The sequence below is a fragment of the Ruditapes philippinarum genome, unplaced genomic scaffold, assembly GCF_026571515.1.
Source record: "Ruditapes philippinarum isolate M1 unplaced genomic scaffold, ASM2657151v2 ctg379_1_1_1_1, whole genome shotgun sequence".
Classification (NCBI taxonomy): Eukaryota; Metazoa; Mollusca; class Bivalvia; order Venerida; family Veneridae; genus Ruditapes; species Ruditapes philippinarum.
This window is the reverse complement of record NW_026856736.1, coordinates 1-22,889: the sequence shown is the minus strand read 5'-3', so window position 1 is coordinate 22,889 and position 22,889 is coordinate 1. Positions and strand designations below refer to the sequence as shown.

The 22,889-nt window shown below is 33.0% G+C and overlaps 1 protein-coding gene across 1 annotated transcript; it reads left to right on the top strand.

Moving 5' to 3' along the window:
• Positions 1-304: 304 nt before the first annotated feature.
• Positions 305-21,787, top strand: LOC132747527 (uncharacterized). The gene is made up of 6 exons (XM_060736929.1): positions 305-345; positions 6,550-6,634; positions 7,742-7,788; positions 8,738-8,758; positions 18,563-18,589; positions 21,324-21,787. The coding sequence occupies exons 3-6, from the start codon at positions 7,773-7,775 to the stop codon at positions 21,785-21,787; spliced, it is 528 nt and encodes a 175-aa protein (XP_060592912.1). The 5' UTR covers positions 305-345; positions 6,550-6,634; positions 7,742-7,772.
• The last annotated feature ends 1,102 nt before the right edge of the window (positions 21,788-22,889 follow it).

Below are 22,889 nucleotides of genomic sequence, written 5' to 3'. Positions count from 1 at the left end.
AGTGCGTTGACTGGTGTACAATTTTTAAAAAAAAGTACTGGCTCCCGAGTCACCAATTAAAGCATATTGTTGATGCGGGTACCACGGCGAAATAGTCAATAAGTGTGGTACCCGTATTAGCCAATAGTCTCTATTCATCGAATCGGGAACTAGTGTTTTTTAATGAAAATTGTACACCAGTCAACGCACTTCCGTTGCTTTAAAACATGGCGGCTGCGAAACCTTGTAGTATTTTATATACATGATATGAATTTTTTTTTTACATAAATCAAAATCATAAAAGCTTTTGGAACCGAGTGCCTATGAGTTTGATTACAAAAATTGATTCTTCAGTTTCCAGAAACGGTAAATCTTACTTCGAAATATTTAGATTTTTCTTATAACATGCGTGTGTTAAATAAATTTGCATAAGTTGTTACTTAAAATGCAGCAGTGTTCGGATAAACTCTAGTGGGAATGTCTGACGTTTAATAATTTTTTAGTCAAAAGGCGGCCCTGAATTTTGTAAAACACATTGGAAGTAACTATTAACAAACCTGTTAAGTTGGAAGTCAGTGGAGAATACTTTATTGTAAAAACATTGTTAATTATGTTGATATGTTTTTATGAAACCGACTTTAAATAAAGATTATCTTATCTTATCTTATTACTACTAGTGTATAGTAATCACAGATTCAGTGCCAATAATAGCAATATCAATTCGTTTCCCCACCCACTGACCCAATCACTGAAAACTGGCCGTATTTCTTTATCTGAGAATTGTCATAATAAACTGTGAACAGTTCTTATAAAACAGGAGTTATTGCAACATCATTACAACTTACACCAAGGGAAATACTTCTTCAATCGCAGAAAATATCTGAAATATGTATAATCTGTTTCGTTTTTTTTCACAAACAGGAAGTTGACAGTACGACTTTCGGATTGCTCTCAAATTTACCGCTGTTTTCAATGAGTGTCCACACAGTTCACGCAGGTCACGAATCCCGGACAATCCCCCTCCCGGACGATTCCCCTTCCATAATATTTTTACAACCCGGACATTTCCCCTCCCGTTATTTTAATAGGGCGGACTTTTCCCCTCCCGTTAATTTAGTTATTTTGTGTTAGGACTTCATGTACTGATTCAATATGGTGAATATGATTTTCTAATCATAATGACGATGATGACAGTTCAATTTACTATAACATGTGCATAATATATTCTTTGCAAGAATCTACAGCTTAATTGTTTTTTTTTTGTTCTTATCAATTGTTCTTTTATTGTTTTGCCGCTGCAAAAATGTATATACCTTTCAAATAAACAATATTATATAATAATTATATATATTCAATAGCCACGGGAGGGAAATTGTCCGCTCTGACAACAGCGGGAGGGAAATTGTCCGGGTTGTTAAAAGAACGGAAGGGGAATTGTCCGGGTCGATAAAAGAACGGGAGGGGAATTGTCATCCGTAAAAAAAATAACGGGAGGGGAAATGTCCGGGTTGTGAAAAAACATTCAAATTTACTGGGAGGGGAATCGTCCGGGAGGGGAATTGTCTGGATACCGCAGGTCACAAATCTTCAAAAATAAATACTTTGTCCAGGTCCAATGTTGAAATTAAAGGGTAAATTCGAAAGATTGATAATTATTTCATAAGAAACGCACATTTACTTGAGTGTAATGGGTTTGAAAGTGAAAAATATTTGCAAATCTTTTCTTTCCAATTTGATTTCGTTTAGAAAGGTGCAGGTTCAACGATATAAAAATACGGTTACACTTAATTAATGTTTCTATTTATAAATGCAACTATTTTTTTACTGACCAACAAACTGTTGTCTAAGAATAATTTACAGGCAAAAAAGTCATGGGTATCCCGATTTATTGAGGTCAGACATTTTCATTGGTCTGCGCACTTCTTTGCGCAGCGCCATCTAGCGAGCGTAGCATTGCTAGCTATACCATACATGCCCTAACGTCCCGGATGTCAGGGACAGTCCTGGAAATAAGGTGTCTGTTCCGGATGTGTCTCGGAGATGATTTATGTCCCGGTAAAATAAAAATCTAAAATAATCTACTTTGAAGCAAGAAATTTTACATTTTTATATAATTTTATTGTCAAGTTTTTATAAACTAGTCTAGAACGCTAATAACGAACAATTATCCCCTAACAGCATTGCAATTGTGACACTAAATTAGTGCAGAATTAGAGCGAGTATTCAGCATTGCTGGAAAAATCTTTACTCCTACGAGGTGCCTCCTGAAACCAAATACATTTAAAAAACTAATGAACATTAAATGTAATATGAAAATAAAGCTTAGTAAATAGGAGTCAACACATGTACATATATAATTTAATGGATTACAATTATCAAGTAATCGCCCCATGTCTGACACTAATCATTTGATTGGTACTTGTCCCTTCCAACAAACAATTACCGGCAATAATTTAGATCAATTAAAAGATTAATTGTTTACCCCATGTGGCTTCCTGAGCGAAGGTGTCATACACTGTAATTAACAACTGACAAGTATAATTTAATCTGCCATGAGGCAGTTATTAGTGGTCAAACACTGTGAAAATTACTGCTAAATTTGAGGTGATGAAATCTACAAAATTCAGCAAATGTTTCAGGTAAACGACATGGCTAATTATCATTACTTAACATAGCTTTATTCTTTTCTGTGACTGATTGAATTAACAATGCCTAAATACTTAAAAAAGATAGAAAAACTGTTAATAATTATTGACATTCTGTCTTTTGTTTATGGTGTCATTAAATTTGCAAGTTGTAAATACCAGTAATATAGGTTGTATGCCACTATGTAAAAGAAAACAATGTTTGCTGATCAATGCCCCATCTCCAAATGAAAAGTGTCCCGGAAATGAAATTAAAAATTATGGCATGTATGGCTATACCCACTTAACTGCATGGTTGGTACATTACCAACTTTGGAAAAAAACCAGGGGGTATGCTGACACACAACACTTATGACTTAATAAATTTCTTGCTCCAGATTAATAAATCACTTCACCAATGACATGATTGATGTAGAAACTCCTGAAAAGCCTAGACTCCCACAAAACTCAAGGTCCTGACAACATACCAACTCAATACCTTCAGGAATATGACACAGAACTTGCTTCTGACAGTCATATTCTCAACATCACATCAAGAAGGAAAGGTACCAACAGACCAGATACACAACATGTAAATACTGCTTTTAAAAAAAGGTGACAAAACATCACCTGTAATCTATAGAGTCTTTTAGACCAATGTCACTAACATCTGTCTGCTGCATATTAATGGGAACATAATTGTTATCCATAGTTATGTCATGAAACATTTAGACCAACTCCTGCCCATCTTATATCAGATTTAGAAATGGTCTTTTGTGAAGGTTGGTAAATCATAATCATATCACACATTGCTGCAGTATTTGCTAATCAGATTAACTCTACCCTTCATCAAAACGTTGATGGTTGTCTACATGGTGTTTGCTACACAAAAAAATAAAATAGTGAAAACCAGAAAAGTTTGGCCATCAGGGCATATATGGTCAGGCACTAAGTTGAGAGAGCTTCCTTAGTAACAGATGCCAGAGAGTTTTTGTTAAGGGTAACACCTCAGAGTCAGCTGCTGTAACCTCTGAAGCTCCACATTTAAGTGTGTGTGGTTTCCTGCTCTTCCTCAGTACAACAAATTACAGACAACAGAGTAAAGCTTTAATCTTTTTACATGTGGTTAAAATAATGATCAGTTAAATGGATAACTTTCCCAGGATTGTAAAGGAAATATTATGGTATGGTGTTGTCTCCACCTGTCTGTATACAGTTGGTTTTAGCAGGATAACTTTTGAAGGGTATCAATGAATGTGTTTACATTTAGCATGTTAGTATGTTATATTAAAACACAGTTCTTGTTTGATTTTCCTGCAATCAATTTATATTTGAAAGAGTTGAATGCCCCTAACCTTTTTAACCATTTTTTTTGTGAAATTATTGGTCTCCGCTGGATAACTTTGCAAGGGTTACGATGATCAATGATTGTGTTTATATTTGGCTTGTAAGCATGTTATATCAAAACACAGGACAAATACAATTTTTGCTGCTATTAACTTATTATTGACTGAGTTATGGCCCTTTATAAGTACATTTTATGTGAAATTAGTGGTTTTAACAATAATGCAAACTTTTGTGAAATTATTGTTTGTGTTAGATAATCCGTATTTTAGAGTTGTGAAATTATTTTTGGATAAAGGGCCATGCAACTGAGATGTACCTGCTACTAAATACACTAATGGAAAATCTCCTGACAATAAATCGGTCTCTGGTCAATTTTGCCAAACAATACAGTGTATTGTTATATTGTTGATGAATATATACAATATTTTATATCTATGACAGTTAATAATAGGGCTGGGTATTGATCAGAAATTTCCGATACGATACGTATTGCGATACAGACCAACGATACACAATACGTATTGATGATACAGTACAATGATGCTTCATTGTTAGGATGTACTTATTAAAAGTACTATTTACATTTCATAGATGCCCTGGTGAAATATTATTGAATCTTTCTTATATCTGTTTGAAAATGACATGATGGCCCCTTTTTTAGATAAAATAATTATTTTGAAAAAAAAAGCTTTGTAGAGAAATAATTCAATGCAAAAATATAATTATGTAAATACTAGGAAAAGTTAACGCAGAAAATAATTAAAACATCACTATTTATTATGACAGGAGTCTAGTACTGTCTACAAGTCAACTGTTAAATTAAAAGATATTTATAATAAAATCAAATTTTTGGAGAATTTGAAATTTACACGCTGAGAAAGTATTGGAACTATGAAAATTTTCTAAACAATCATGTTTTTTTCTATCTTAAATGGTAAAATTACATTAAAAATATAAATATCATGTAATGATGTTGTGGTGTCCTAATCCGTAACGTACCGGGAAACGGTGTTTAATAGCTACGTCTTCGCACAGTCGCATTTATTTAGTTAGCAAACTACATCTCGGAAAATCAATAGATTTGTAGGATCTATGTGTTTACAATGTGTTTGATTAAATTACAAGTAAATGTTTGGTCTAATACAAACTACTGCCGACCTGAAAGTATTTTTACCAGGGTTAGAAATAGGAGATTGAATGGCTGGATAAATTTTGTCACGGATTTATCCGTCATTTTGTGTATTGACTAGGGCCGGGAATTATATTCGAATATTCGAATATTCGAAACACTACCGAATATTCGAACATTGAAAAACGAATACGAATATTCGAAAAAAAAGAGTTTTTTTTTGTGTAATTACTTTCAAATTTCAATTAAGATAGCCAATTAAACCATTGACCTTTACTTGACCAGTTGTTCACACGTTTGTATGACACGTGTCAACGATTATCGCCAATTAACTGTGAAAGTTTTGGGGTCTATAGTTGATCAAAAGGGCACCCGTTTCACAGTTTGCAATTTACCTGTTGAACAGAATATAATGTAATTTTCCGGTTTTAATCATCTTATTTATTGTTTTCTGTGCAATAATCTGTCCGATTAATCAGCCATTGTCTTAAATTTTGTGAAGACGAAAAAATCGACACGTATTAATCGGTGCTTTATGTAAGCATGGTCAGTGTCTATATTCCGTCAAAATATATTTATTCCGTAGAAACTAAGACTCCGTGTGATATTTACTGCGTTATAGCTAAATGTATCTGAAGAATATTTTAAACCTTATCTAAAATTATAGATAAATAATATATTTAATTCAAGTTAAGTTTCAATGTAAATTATGTGTTTGGGGGCTAAGAAGCTACGGTGATTCATTATACTGTCAATCAAATCACGTGAGTTACCTACCGTTAATAAGACCATGAAGACAAATGATCAGCAGTCGGATTAACTGAACAAAAGGCAATCGAATTATGAATTTATTTCGAAAGTAAACATTTATGTCGATTTACAATATATAAAATAAAAAACTTTTACGTAGTTATATAGGTATTTTTAATCGTCGATTATTCCAAACATATTAAAATTGTACAGTATTCGACGCAATCAATTTCGGATACGTATACGTCAAAGAGAAATATTGGTACAAATGTTGTAAAAACGAATATTCGAATATATTCGAATATGGAAAACGAATATTCGAACATCAAATTCCTTATTCGTTCCCAGCCCTAGTATTGACACATTCGTTGTTCCACCTGAACTAATCAATGCAGCCTTTCAAATATTGCTGAGGGCCTTCTTAACATTTACTTCAGAGAAAATTCCACACTTTTGCTTTTCGTGTGGACATTTTAAAGACGATAGTTTTAATGTAAAGCCATCATGTTTATAAGTTACACATTTTTATTAGGTTGTCTCCCTTTGTATCGGTATAGCTAAAACCCGATAACCGTACCGTATTGAAAAACGGAAAATCGATAAATACCGATTTACCGGTATATTAATCCAGCCCTAGTTAATAATGGGCCATCAAGATTCTTCTTTTATTTGATTGTATAAGACTGGTTGAAATAATCCTTTTTATTTTTATCTTTTCAGATACTGACGTATTTTATAATATTTTTGGCAGCTTTTCCTTCAGTGTAAAATGCCTTCAATGATGTTTCTGATATAATCATGAATGGTAAATATAGCTTAATTGCTTTGTTGATGTATTAGTGTACATTTATCTTATACAATGTAATATTGTTGATATTATTTGGAACTTAGGCTAGTTAAAATGATTATAATTGTTTTTGAGCTGACTATTCAAAGGAAAGAGGGTGGGTCTATCCCACAAGGAAAGAGGGTGGGGCTATCGTACAAGGAAAGAGGGTGGGTCTATCCTACAAGGAAAGAGGGTGGGTCTATCCTACAAGGAAAGAGGGTGGGTCTATCCAAAAGGAAAGAGGGTGGGGCTATCATACAAGGAATGAGGGAGGGGCTATCCTACAAGGAAAGAGGGTGGGTCTATCCTTCAAGGAAAGAGGGTTGTTCTATCCTACAAGGAAAGAGGGTGGGGCTATCATACAAGGAATGAGGGAGGGGCTATCCTACAAGGAAAGAGGGTGGGTCTATCCTTCAAGGAAAGAGGGTTGTTCTATCCTACAAGGAAAGAGGGTAGGGCTATCATACAAGGAAAGAGGATTGGGCTATCCTCTTAACTTGAGTATCAGTTAAACTCTATGCTAAAAGTTTTGCATGTAACTACATATCTCATCAACTAATGAATGCATTCAACATGTCTGTTAGTCTCAGATCAACATTTTCACTGAATTGTTCCTGAATTATAGCCATTTGTGTATGTAAAATACCATAAATTAAGGTCAAGTACTGAAAATAGTCAACCATTTCGTTTTACTGGTCAGATCATAGTTGAACATATGTTTGATTAGTCATGCTTGTAAGCAAAAGTAATGATTTCTGTTGATACAAAAAGCAAATATAGAAGGTGTTAATATGTTTATCGATATTAGTCATGAATATCAATGTTTAGTCATGAATGAAATTTTATGACAAAATGCAGTTTTCTGTTTAAGGTTAGTATGTAGTACATTGATTTGTAATTTGATTCTACACGTTTATTTACATGTTAATAGAGAAATAAAGTGTAAGCGTGACTAGGGATCGAGCTTTTTTGCTAAATTTATCATCAAGTTTTCTGTCAATTTCAGTCAAGTACAGTAGAATAGATCAATATCATTCATGTCTTATAATTATGAAGATTTTTATGTTAACATTATATCAACAGGTACCCAGTTTTATGCAGATTATATACAAGTATGGGAAGTATAATAGGCAAGTAAATAAACTTTTTTTTTTATTTTATAGTCTTTGTTATCCGCGGCTAATTATATCAGATAAAAGGATATTGAAAAGGCATTGTCTGTCTGTTTGTCTGTAAGATTCGTACATGTATCTTAGGATGAATAAATATATGAATTCATTATCCGAGCATAAATTTGCATACTTCACTTGATTGATTATAATTCATTGAAACATACAAAAAATGAAGGACCAAACAACATTACATAATGTGTTAACATTATTTTTAATGTTGTTATATCTGACAAGGATGTCCTGTATTGTAAGAGCTATTTTACTTTTTACCACTCTGGAGGCTTTGTGTCATCGGAGTAAAGAATTTCGTTTTCACTCCTGTTCTGAGATATGTCTATGTAATATTTAAAGTTTCATTCAAGTGATCTTTATCATACCCTGGTGTATATGAATTAAAAGAATGTGCATGTTTTACATATAACTTTGTTAGGAAACATATTAAAATTTTCTTGATATAACCTAGAGCTTGGTGTTTTCTTTCTGGCTAAATATTGTAAGCAGGCATATTCAAGTCACAATACTTGTCAACAATATAAAGAAAAAAACAACAACATTTAATTATATGGAATATATATACCAAAATATTTTTGTAAAAAGCTGATGGTACTTGATTAAGTTTTAAACTTTTAAATTTGACAACCATTATCTCTTGCCTTTACTGACGCATTGATTTTGATCTTCTGGACCAAGAGTTTTTATATTAAGTGCATACATTGCCTGGTGAAACTATCTAGCAAACATATTAGATGACAATGGTTCTACTCTGTCTTTTACCTATACAAAAATAAAAATATTGCTGCAAAGTTGTTGCTTCATAGTGGCATTAACCATGAATATTTTCTTCTTGAGGCTCTTACAATTACATATAACATTATATATAACATTATATATTAACTTTAACTTTCAGCTGGAACCTTCAGATATCTTAGTAAGTAATGAGAGTTGATATGGTGCTCATGTTTTTACCTTCAATACCATTAATGTCACATGTTTTACTTTTTTGTTCTAACTTCCAGCATGACTAGCTAACTTATAGTTATACATTTTAATAGTACAAATAAAAAATTGTAATAGTTTAGAGATCAAAAGAATAATAAGCACTTGTAAGTTATATTATAATGTTCACATCTGTGTAATCTTGATTTATGTTAGCAAAAAAAAAACCTCAAAATATTTTAGACTAACCTAATTAATAGTTAGAAGTTTCAAGATACTGTGCTTTTACTTATCCTTAAGTTGCCTTTTTATCCCCCAGCACAACTAAGTTCTAAGGTGGATATACTGGAATCAGCTTGTCAGTCCGGCCATCGGGATGTCTGCACGTCCTGACGTTTCCCCGCACTACCGTATAGGGATAGGGGGCCATCTAACTGTAAACAGAACAAGAGAGAACAATAGAATTCATTCCGTAACAATAGAATAAGGGGCCATGGCCCTCTATTAAACAAAAAAAAGCCAATAGAAATGGCCCTTTACCCCTATTCAGTCGGATGTCTGTCAGGCCAGCCTTGGGTTTTCCTTGTCCGCCCAATAACTTAAGATTCCTTTGACCCACAGTCTTCATATTTGGTATTTAGATTGGACATGATTAGAGGATTTCCCTATTTATTTTGAGGTCAAAGGTCAAGGTCACAGGGCCTTGACTAAAACAATTTTGTCCTCTCAATAACTTAAGATTCCTTTGACCCTTAGTTATTTGGCATGGAGGTAAATCATGATAAGTAGATGTTCCCTTTTTTGTTTTGAGGTCACAGGGTCAAACGTCAAGGTCACAGGGGCCTTGACTAAAAAAAGCTTGACTGCCCAATAAGTTAAGATTCCTTTGACCCACAGTTTTCATATCTGGCATGGAGGTTAGTCATGATCAGTAGATGACTCCTATTGATTTTGAGGTCACTGGATGAAAGGTCAAGGTCAAAGGGGCCTTGACTAAAAAAAACTTGTCTATCCAAAAACTTAAGATTCCTTTGACCCACAGTCTTTATATTTGGCATGGAGGTTAGTCATGATAAGTAGATGACCCCCTATTGATTTTGAGGTATTTGGGTCAAAGGTCAAGGTCACAGGCCTTGACTAAAAAAAGTTTGTTGCCCAATAACTTTACATTCCTTTGACCCACAGTCTTCATATTTGGCATGGAGGTTAGTCATGATTAGAAGATGACCCCTATTGATTTTGAGGTCACTATGTCAAAAATCAAGGTCAAATGGGCTTTGACAAAAAAAGCTTGTCAGTCAAATAACTTTAGATTCCTTTGACCGATAGTCTTCATATTTGGCATGGAGGTTAGTCATGATCAGTAGAAGACCCCTTTTGATTTTGAACACTGGGTCAAAGGTCAAGGTCACAGGGGCCTTGACTAAAAAAAGGCTTGTCCACCAAATAACTTAAGATTCTTTTGACCCACAGTCTTCATATATGGCATGAAGGTTAGTCATGATTAGTAGATGACCCCTTTTGATTTTGAGGTCACTGGTTCAAAGGTCAAGGTCACAGGACCTTGACTTCAAAAAGTTTGTCTGCCCAATAATTTAGATTCCTTTGACCCACAGTCTCCATTTTTGGCATGGAGGTTGATCCTGACCACTCGGTCAAAGGTCAAGGTCACAGGGGCTGATTAAAAAAGCTTTTCTGATCAATTACTTAAGAATGCTTTGGTCAACAGTCTTCATATCTGGTATTGAGGTTGTTTATGACTAACAGATGACCCATATTGATTTTAGGTGACTGTGTCAAAGGTCAAGTCACTTGGATTTTTTACTATGATAAGCTTGTCTGCTCAAATGCTTAATAATACCTGTCCGCAGTGTATAGATTTTGACATTTGAAGCATGTAGAATACATAACTTAGCAATGCACTGGCTTAGTAACTCAGATTTGGCAGGGAGGTTGTCCTTGAGCTCTAAATGGCCACTTTTAATTCTGACTAAGTGGTATGCAGGGGTATTCACACCATGACAGTGGCAGTTCTAGTTAAAACTTAACTAAAGAAATTTTATAGAGGGCTGAAACTTAAATCTGTGTACTTGTCAAGATTAATTGTCTTCTGTCTGATTTCCAATTGACTACCTGTGAATTACACAGGTATAAACTGAATAAAAGTAGAATTTTCATAGGTCAATTTAACCCTTCCTCCTTGTTATATAAGCAGAGCTTAAATTGAAAAAAAAACAACAAATCCTATCATGTTTGCTGAAATAGATTTTTTAGCCTGTATAAGTGGTTGCTTGGGCTTAAACATACAATTTCTTCTCCATATCAATCAGTTGATGAATCATCATCACACTTGGTCATGTCTATCATTAGATGGTATGTTATCAAGTATTTGCTATATATGATGAATTGATCACCTACTTTAAGAGACAGCAAGAGCTGAATATAGAAATATCTTCATACATGTACAATTAAATTTTCTACTCAGGAAATGAAATATTTATTCTGGTGTTCAATAGATAACCCTCAAGTTTGTAATGATATGTGTGTTTTATTATTTGTTATACTGTCTGGTATAGAAAAAGGCTAGTGTACTGTCTGTGTTATTGTTTTTAGCTCACCTGTCACAAAGTGACAGGGTGAGCTTTTGTGATCGCTTTTCGTCCGGCGTCCGGCCGTCCGGCGTCTGTAAACTTTTACTTTAAATGACATCTCCTCATAAACCACTAAGCAAATTTCATCCAAACTTCACAGGAATGTTCCTTTGGTGGTCACCTTTGAAAATTGTTCAAAGAATTTAAATCCACGAGAACTCTGGTTGCCATGGCAACCAAAAGAAAAAACTTTAAATATCTTCTTCTAAAAAATCCAAAGAGCTACAGCTTAGATATTTGGCATGAAACATCTTCTAGTGAGTGTCTACCAAGTTTGTTCAAATAAAAGCCCTTGGGGTCAAAATTGGCCCCGCCACAGGGGGTCATTGATTTTCCTTATATGCATATAGTAAAAACTTAAAAAAATCTTCTTTTTTAATGAACCCAAAGAGCTAGAGCTAAGATATTTAGCATGAAACATCATCTAATTAGTGTCTATGAAGTTTGTTCAAGTTAAAGCCCTGGGGTCAAAATTGGCCCCGCCCCAGGGGGTCATTGATTTTCCCTATATGCATATAGTAAAAACTTAAAAAATCTTCTTTTAAAGAACCCACAGAGCTAGAGCTAAGATATTAAGCATGAAACATCTCTAAGTGAGTGTCTACCAAGTTTGTTCAAATTAAAGCCCAGTGGTCAAAATTGGCCCACCCCAGGGGGTCATTGATTTTCCCTATATGCATATAGTAAAAAACTTAAAAAAATCTGCTTTTTAAAGAACCATAAGAGCTAGAGCTTAGATATTTGGCATGAAACATTTTTCTAGTGAGTGTCTACCAAGTTTGTTCAAATAAAAGCCCTGGGGTCAAAATTGACCCCGCCCCAGGGGGTCATAGATTTTCCCTATATGCATATAGTAAAAACCTAAAAAATCTTTCTTTTAAAGAACCCAAAGAGCTAGAGCTAAGATATTTAGCATGAAACATCTTCTAATGAGTATCTACCAAGTTTGTTCAAATAAAAGCCCTGGGTCAAAATTTGCCCCGCCCCAGGGGGTCATTGATTTTCCCTATATGCATATAGTAAAAACTTAAAAAATCTTCTTTTAAAGAACTCAAAGAGCTAGAGCTAAGATATTAAGCATGAAACATGTTCTAATGGGTGTCTACCAAGTATTTTCAAATAAAAGCCCTGGGGTCAAAACTGGCCCGCCCGGGGGGGGGGTCATTGATTTTCCTTATATGTGTATAGCAAAAACTTAAAAATCTTCTTTGAAAAAACCCAAATAGCTAGAGTTTAGATATTAAGCATGAAACATCTTTTAGTAAATATCTACAAAGTTTGTTCAAATAAAAGCCCAGGGGTCAAAACTGGCCCTGCCCCCAGGGGTGTCATTGTTTTTAACTATATGTGTATAGTAAAAACTTTAAAAATCTTCTTTTAAAAAACCCAATGAGCTAGAACTTAGATGTTAAGCATGAAACATCTTCTTATGGGTGTCTACCAAGTCTGTTCAAATAAACAAATAAAAGCCCTTGGGTAAAAATTGGCCCGGGGGTGGGGGGCCTATATATAGGTGAGCGACCTCAGGGCCATCATGGCCCTCTTGTGTTGAAGTAATTACCACTTCGGTGTACAAAGCATGTCCTACAAGATATCATTGTTTTTAAATCTGTGAAACAGGAAGAGACCTGTAATTTTTGAACTAACCAACAACAAGGTAAATATATCAAAAAGGGTTTCAAAATTGGGGATTGTATAAAAAGGTTGGAAGCTTCATAATATACAAGTAGTTGAATAGAAAATCTCTGTTAACAATTACTGGGCTTGCTAGAATATTGTGTTAATTTTGCTTTAGTTTAAATGATAAAATACATGTATTCATGTTTTTATTTAAAATACCCTAAAATCTGTCTGTTTTACAGATATTTATGTTCTTTCAAACATCTTGTTTGCAACTGATTATCAATTTAAGCTTTATAGGCATGTTTTTCATTTTAAATAACACCAAGAAAATTACTTCTACTCTCAATGCAGTTCAACATATTTTTATCAATTCTCTTTTGTTAGCATGTTAGAATGGAAATAGATATTAAGTTTTCTTGCGGTTCATCATTCAAATGCTTTGTTATTAATCACTTTGGTCTATTGGCCTTCTTGATTATATTCTTACACATTTGAACTTGAACCGTGCATTTTTCTACAACAATTATACACTCAACATTGATATCTATTTCCAAAATTTATCATGCTGTGATTTTTAAGCTATTCACTGCAGTTGCATGTTACATTTATGTGTTGTGATAACCATTTTAGATACTTTCATATTCAATATTTTTAACAACATTGACATTTTGTATTGTATAATACTTGGTTGAATAAGTTATAAGGTTAGTAAAACTTTAACAGTACCAATATGTTTTTTCAAAATATATAAGGTACATTCAGGCTAACCTGGTTTTATGGCTTCAATGCTGCTACCAATGCTCAGAAAGTTTATAATTTTAGCAAGTTTGGATAAAGCTTGTTACCTTAATTTGCTGAATTTCTTAAATGAACTTAGCCCAGCTTTAAGTTTGGGACAGTTCATTATCAACTTTGGGGATATCAAGATGAAAATTTAAATTTAGTCAGCCATCAAATTGTTATGTCTGGTTAAACTATAGGCTTGCCTGTATTTACACTGGGGATAAAGGTTATACACTTTCAATTTCAGCAGTTTTAGGGTTTACAACAAAACACAGTTTCTAACAAATTGTAATTTTGTTTGAAATTTTATGTAAATATTTCACCTTATCATGTTCATGTAGTTAATTTTTTTATTGTAGCAATATATAAAATTAATGATAATTATAAATTAGTACTGAAGGACAGAATGACTTGGCTCTATTTGGGGCTGTTGAAGATTTTTATATCTTTAGTAACTTAAGTGTCCAATGCAATTTGAAATTTTCAAATTTAGTTAACATTATTGTTTATAAATTTTCAGAATCAACTGATTAAATCATGGATGGTAAATTTTTTGCTTAGGAATAATGGCTTCCTTAAAGGTCTATTGTACCTCAGAAATGCTGTCATTTTTATTTCTCAAAAATGTTTATTTTCCTTATCTTGTTACAGTTTCCAAAAAATCTCATATGCCATATACATGTACATCAAATATCTTTAGTTAATTTTGCTCTGTTGGCAATTGGTATAATTATAGTGAATTATTATTTTGTATGGAAGTCAAAATACTACTTTGTTTACATTTAGCTACTTTTACGCCACACATTACTGCATGCATACTAAACTTCAAACATGTAAGTAATAAAAGGATTGTCTGAATACTGTGGCAGATCAATCCTTGGGACAAGACATTAAAGACAATTTTATTGACCTTGACCTTATTTGACCTTGGTACTACCGGTAAAGGTCAAGTTAATGAATTTTGCTAAAATTGGACATTGCAGGTTTCATTTATATATGTACTTGGACAAAAGAACCCTTAATTATGACAAAATCTGTATGCTGAATTTTTCAAATATAACAATGACATTTATTTCACCTTGACAGTCAAGATTAAATTATTGAAATTTGCTGAAATTGTCATAACTTTGTTACTCATTTACAGACGTGATTTATACTTGGACACAAGAACAGGTATGATGAAACCCTAATGTTGAATTATTCTGGTATGATTTTTAGCTCGACTATTCGATAAGAATAAGTAGAGCTATTGTAGTCACCCGAGCGTCAGCTTCGGCGTCGGTGTTGGCGTCAGCGGGACCACTCATTTTAAAGTTTTTGTAATACCTCAAATATTTTCAAAGTCCATTGACATATGGCTTTGAAACTTAGCACACTTGTTCATCATCATGACCTCAACCTGTAAACAGGAGGAGGTAACTGTATCAAGCATTTTAACTGAATAATGCCCTTTTTTCAACTTTAGAATTTACGTTAAATTTTTTGTAATACCTCAAATATTTTAAAAGTCCTTTGACATATGGCTTTGAAACTTTGTACAATTGTTCACCATCATGACCGACAACCTGTTGACAGGAGGAGGTAACTGTATCAAGCATTTTGACAGAATTATGCCCCTTTTTGACTTAGAATTTACATTTAGGTTTGCATACCACCTCAGATATTTTCATATTCTATTGAAACAAGTTGAAATTTTATACTCTTCTTTGAGAGCATAATAGGACTCACTCCAAGGCCTATAACTGTAACATGGATTTAAAGAAAAAATTTGTCCTTTTCAGAAAATTTTACATTATCAAGGCTCTTTTACTATCCTACTGACAGCTCTTGTTCAACTTCAGATATTTTCATATTCTATTGACATCTGGGTTTGAAATACTTGAAAATTTATTCTCTTCTTTGAGAGCATAATAGGACTGTCTCCAAGGCCTATAACTGTAACATGGATTTAACTGTAACATGGATTTAAAGAAAAAATTTGCCCTTTTGTTAACTTAGAAAATCTTACATTATCAAGGCTCTTTTATTATCAAGCACTAAGAATAGTCGACAGCTCTTGTGACCTTAAATTGACTTTTACGATCAAGGTCAAATTATTGAAATTTGCTTAAATTATGATTAATAACTTATTTATTTATCATTTTCATTTTATGTATTTTGTAAACGTATGTCAGGATGGGGAAAATAAATACAATTCTTATACAGTTTTCTAAGTTTATAACAAGTATTTCGGCAACAACAGTGTCTAGTGAGTTACTAATATTGGATTTAAATACATACAAACTTACAAGTTTGGATAACAAGTCGTTGTAAAGATGTTTTACGAATTTGACTTTCAGGCTTGTTTTACAACTTTATTTACATTACTTGGGGTCAGACCGAAGTGAACAACATTGGTTGGATTTCCGGACTTTTATAAGGTTGCGATGTTTGAAATCAACAATGAAACAACAGAAATCCGGAAATCCTCCAATGGACAGACGGCCGGATTTTTGAATCTGAAATCTTGGATTTCAATGGCGGGCACATATTGAAAATCTCATATAAAATCTACATACGAAAATCATTAATATACAGAAACATGTAGTGAATACTTAAGGATTTCTGACCTTAATCAATCATAAACTTTACATAAATTACGTTCTTGAATTGAATTTAACTGAAATTGACATTAACAATAAGAAATCTTCAATATAAAAGATATGAAGTGACAGATTTCAAAAGATGTGTGTCATTGGACGTCTGCTACACAGAAAATGTAAAGAGAAAATCAGTTTTCTTCTATACAATAAGGTAAGTTTAACATTTCTATCAGCTTAAATTGCAAAGTCAATAAGTGTTAATACAGGGTTCCTTCAGATCAATCAGGTAAGTGAATATCTTGTAGAAGTCAACAATATATGACTAAGCTATAGGATTTCACAATGTCACTTGGATTTCATTATAAGTTCTGTTGTAAGTACATTTCAGAATTATGCTAGAATGTCAGATCCTTACAATTTGATTCAAATATTGGTGACAGACAGGGGCTGAGTAATTCACCTAAGATTATTACTATCTGTGTTATAGGTTGAAGTAAAATGTATATGCATTGTTATGTGCTATACTTTTAATGGTCTGGAAACCTTGATTATGACTTGTTGAGAAAATGTCTCTGAAGATATAAATATTTCCGGACATTATTGCCACACATGATTCAAACAGTTACATATGTAGATAGTCAGATATAGCTAAACATCATGATACATACAACAGCTATCATAGTGACATGTACCATTTGCTCATGAAAAATTTGCCATATTTTCTTAATTCTCTGTCAACAAATGTTATTATACTTAATAATAATATAAAATATGTCTGTTAATGGCATTGCTTTGAAAATGTTGTATATCACATCACCGTTTTATTGTGTTTTAAAACTTAGCAAAAATAACATTTTAATAAATGTGATAGAAAGTGTCAAAGTTATTAGCATTGCAACACTATCAAAAATAGAAATATGGTAAAATTTGACAATGGTATTAAAATAGTTAATCTTACATGACAGGCATGTTCGTTGGATAGTGTTTTTGTTTTCCAGACATCTTAAAATTTAATTTGATTTTAAAATGTCTTCAGCATAGTTAGAATTAGGTAGTACCCTATTAAACATTTTTTGGGAGGCAATTACGGTAGTTTATTTATTGAAAATATGTTATTAGCTTCATTGGGAATCTAAGGTTTAATTTAAATGAGAAATGTAGTCAGGAATTAAACTTTTTTGGCGAAAATTGTTTATACCTTTGCATCAATAAATAGATCAACTTATTGTTTAGTTCTTGTCCTGTCTTGTTTGTTTTCCAGTTATAATATATTCATTATTTTAACTAAGACACAATATATACTGTACCCATCTACGAAACCTTTATTGAAACAGGACCTTGGCCTATTACAGTACTGTCTTGAATAAGTTATCTTTTCCTTCAAGGGGTCATACGTCAGACTTAATAATATACAATGTAGATTACAGATTTGAGTATTTGTGGTTTATAGGATTTGTTATTTGATTGATCTATATATTGAAATTTACATTTATATGACAATATTGTTAATTGTAAGCAGTAACATAGAGTTTTGTAAGATATATATATATTTCCCATGTCCATTGTCACATAAATTTGCTGAATGTCTTGACCAGCATCTGTTTTTTAGAAATGTCTGGTATCAATTTTGCTAATATTAAAGTTGGTCAGCGGATACTGTAGAGCCTGTGCCAGCTGGCTTAGCTTATACGGATGACAAGTTCAGACTGTTCTATAAACTTTTTGTTCCAGCATGTCACATTAATGAGCAGCATGTCTGGAGATTTGTTTTAAACTTTCATGAAAACTAAGAATATTGTTTTAATGAGTAAAAATCTTTTCAAGTGTACAAATTAAGTGATTTAACATAGCATAAACAGAATATTACCCATAACTTTTCAAAATGTGCAAACAATTTTCTTATTTAACTGAGACTGTTAGTAGCTTTTGGATGATAAAAATAGAGCTTAATTACATGTATGTCATATCATGCATAACACATTCAAAGTTTCACATGGACAGGAACTATAAATAGCTCATCTAGGGGCATGCCATTTTAATCATAATTTATAAACTGTTTGATTTAAGAATATTGACAATTACAGACAGCTAATTATGGTATACCTATAACTTCCTGCATTAACAATTTAAACAAATTATTTTTCTTCACCTTTACAGAGTGCCAACAACTGGAGATGTGTCAAAGTAATTAGTCATTTATGAATGCATATAGCTTAAACTAACCGTTTGTAGTATTTAACACAAAATCCACAACCTATCATATCTATAAATTACTTGTCATTTACATGTACATAATGTATCAAATAAAGACGGTTTATTTGAATTTGTAGTGTAAAGGTATGAAGTTTGATTTTGTTAGAGGTTATTAATTTACATTAACTTAGAAAATATTTTTTTTGTATCATATTTTTGAATCTTCTTTATCCGATACTGTATTAACATGTTATGTTTTATTTATGACATTTATGATAAATGAGTGAAGTTGCAGCACATTTGGATACATGTACATCATTTTGATTTTACTAACCGAAACACTTAGACTGTTTACTATTTTCTTGTGTTGTTTGTAGATATGCCTGTGTGGATTTTAGCTATAATGTTACATATTAACAAGGGTGTTAGTTTTTTGCTCACCTGTCACAAAGTGACAGGGTGAGCTTTTGTGATCGCTTTTCGTCCGGCGTCCGTCCGGTCCGTCCGTCGTCCGTCCGTCGTCCGTCCGTAAACTTTTACTTTAAATGACATCTCCTTTCATAAACCACTAAGCCAATTTCATCCAAACTTTCACAGGAATGTTCCTTTGGCTGGTTTCACCTTTAAAAAAATTGTTCCAAAGAATTTTTTAATTTTCCATGCCAGAACTCTGGTTGCCAATGGGAAACCGAAAGAAAAAACTTTAAATATCTTCTTTTAAAAAACCAAAAGAGCTAGAGCTTAGAGTATTTGGCATGAAACATCTTCTAGTGAGTGTCTAACCAAGTTTGTTTCAAATAAAAGCCATGGGGTCAAAATTGGCCCCGCCCCGGGGGGTCATTGATTTTCCCTAGTATTAGCATATAGTAAAAAACTTAAAAAATCTTCTTTAAAGAACCCTAAGAGCCTAGAGCTAAATATTTAGCTATGAAACATGTTTCTAAATGGGTTGTCTACCAAGTTTGTTCAAATTTAAAAAGCCCTGGGGTCAAAATTGGCCCCGCCCGGGGGTCATTGAATTTTCCCTATATGCATATAGTAAAAACTTAAAAAATCTTCTTTTAAAGAACCAAAAAGCTAGAGCTAAGATATTTAGGCTTTCATGAAACATCTTCTAATGGGTGTCTACCAAGTTTGTTTTCAAATAAAAGCCCTGGGGTCAAAAAATTGGCCCCCCCCCGGGGGGTCATTGATTTTGCCTATATGCATATAGGTAAAAACTTAAAAAAAATCTTCTTTTAAAAAGAACTCAAAGAGCTATGCCCTAAGAATATTTAGCCATCAAACATGTTCTAACAAGTGTTTGTTCTACCAATTTGTTCAATTAAAGGCCCCTGGGGTCAAAATTGGCCCCGCCCCAGGGGGCGTCATTTGATTTTCCCTATATCCATATAGTAAAAACTTAAAAAATCTTCTTTTAAAGAACCAAAAGAGCTAGAGCGCTAAGATTATTAGCATGAAACATCTTCTAATGGGTGTCTACCAAGTTTGTTCAAATAAAAGCCCTTGGGTCAAAAATTGGGCCCCGCCCCGGGGGGTTCATTTTATTTTCCCTATATGCATTATAGTTAAAAACTTAAAAAAATTCTTCTTTTAAAGGAACTCAAAGAGCTATGGCCTAAGATATTTAGCATCAAACATGTTCTAATAGGTGTCTACCAAGTTTGTCCAAATTAAAGCCCTGGGTAGATGGGTCTAAATTGGGGCCCCCCCCCGGGGGTGAGATTGATTTTCTTTATATGTGTATAGCAAAAACGTTAAAATCTTCTTTGAAAAAAACCAAATGCTAGAGTTTAGAGACTATTAAGCATGAAACATTTCTAGTAATGTCTACAAAGTTTGTTTCAAATAAAAGCCCTGCGGGTCAAAACTGGCCTGGCCCAAGGGGGTTTCATTGTTTTTAACTATAATGTGTATAGTAAAAAACCCCCTTAAAAAAAAATCTTCGTTTTTAAAAAGCCCAATGACTAGAGCTTAGAGGTTTAGCATGAAACATCCTTATGGGTGTCTTACCAAGTTGTGCAAAATTAAAAGCCCTTGGTTAAATTGGGCCCCTGCAACGTTGGGGGGGGGGTGGGGGGGGCCTATAAATACAGGTGAGCCGAGGATCTCAGGGCCATCATGCCCCTCTTGTTTGTTATGTTAACACATATATGTTTACCATATTTTCATTAACAGTTGATGTTAGTGTTTGAAATAAGTTTTTTACATACTGTGTATCTTGCAATAGATTGTAGGTGTGTGATGAAGGCAATCATGGTTTAATTTTATTTATTTATATAAATATATATTGCTGATATATCCCATGTTTACTGAGGTTTTAGGTCGTAATGGTCAGTAATTCCAAGAATTTACGTCAATACATTGTATCTTACAATTAGCATTGTCATACAGTTATTCTCAGTTATATTATGTCTATTTCTGGTCTAATTGAATTCAAAGAATTTGGTCATTTAAACAAAAGTTTGCATGCACTTGCATAAATTTGCATAACTCCTGAAATTTTTATATTTATTTGACATTATACTTTAAATGAATGATATTTCATTTTGACATCATTTTATCTGAAATGATGTACTTTTCGTAACAACTTTGTCAATGTTCAAGAAACTTCAATCAAGTGATTTGTATAGAATAACAGGGATATAAATCCATCAAATTTGCTAAATTATATATTTATATATTTAGGCATCACAGTTTCATAAAGCATATTACTGTTTTTCAGAAGGTGGAAGAATGGGTCAGGTATCAAGGTTCATGGATGCCCTATCTCGGGGAGAAACTTTAAAAACATTATTTGGTTGCTGCATTATGACCACCATGCTACATTACGTCATCAAATTCGAGCAAATCCGTGATCATGGTGACTACAAGAGTTTAAACTTGCCAGTAGATGAAACAAATATAGCCGATTATGCACCATTACATCTTACAAAATTTGAAACTTTTCCTACAGAAGGAAATTTACGTATTCCTCGTATAATCCATCAAACGTGGAAAGATACAGAAATACCACGAAAATTGACAGGATGGGTAAAATCGTGGAATGAGAAAAATCCCGATTACAAATATTGGTTATGGACAGATGCCAGTGCTAGAAAATTGATTGCTGATAGACATCCACATCTGTTAGATACATTTGATAATTATCATGAAGGTATAAGAAGAGAATGCTCTAAGATATTTTAGTTTTTATAGAATTTTGGTGGTGGTAGCCAAAATATGGGGGTTTGAAAGGGTTTTCAAAAATTTAGACCAATTTTTAAAAAAATTTCGCTGGTTTTTTGCCACAGGAGCCTTATGAAAAAACCCAATTTTTTTATGGTTAAATTTTTAACATCTTGGTTTTTTAATTTCCCGTAAAAGGTTGCCGAGCGAAACACCCATTCTTAAAGTCCCTGATAGATAATTTACCTTACTTTTCTCACATGTGGAATGTTTTAGATAGTACTTGGTCCACATTTCTTGGACTAACGTCTTTAAAAGGCTACCCCAGCGAGACATCTCTGGAGAGCAACACATGAAGAGGAGGTTTATACTTAGCCCCTCAAAATTTCTTTCCAACAATCGTACCCATCAAAAAACCATTTTGGGTTTAAGAATACAATGTTCAAAGTTTGATAAATTAAACAAAGATTTCAACAGAGGGCCATTGTCAGTCTTTTAAAACTAATTGGAAAAAAGAAAACCATTTAAATGTGTCATTCACAGATTCATCACTGGATACATACATACTTAGATTTTAGAGTCTCATTGAAAGGCCCTGATTGATATACACAGTGTTGTCCCATCTGTTACTATTTATGGTGAAGGGGGTTTGGCAAATAGTGAAATATTTCTTACCTTGTCTACAGATTTTCAAATCATGAAAAAAATACCTATACATTTTTGTATTTTTTTAATTTTAAAAATTTGAAATGATGATATGGGACCCAAAGAAAATCACAGGGAAAACCAAAATAACTGAAATACGGAAAATTTTAAAAAATTAAAAAATATACTTCAAGGAACTTTGGGGGAAATATTAAAAATTTACAAAAAGAAAGTTTCCCCAAAATTTTTAAAAACTTTTATGTAAATAGTTTTATTTAAAAAATATCTTGCCCCCGCTTTTTTTTGTGAAATTTGGGCATATTTTTCTCAAGTAAAGAGGGTTTAAAAAAGCGGCCCCCAAAGTTTAAAACATTTGAATAAAATTTGTACTGGTTAAAAAGTTAGCAATTTTGAACACATTTTATGTTTTTAAATTTTTTTAAAGGTGTGTTAGTAGTGGCATGCAATGATGGCTCAA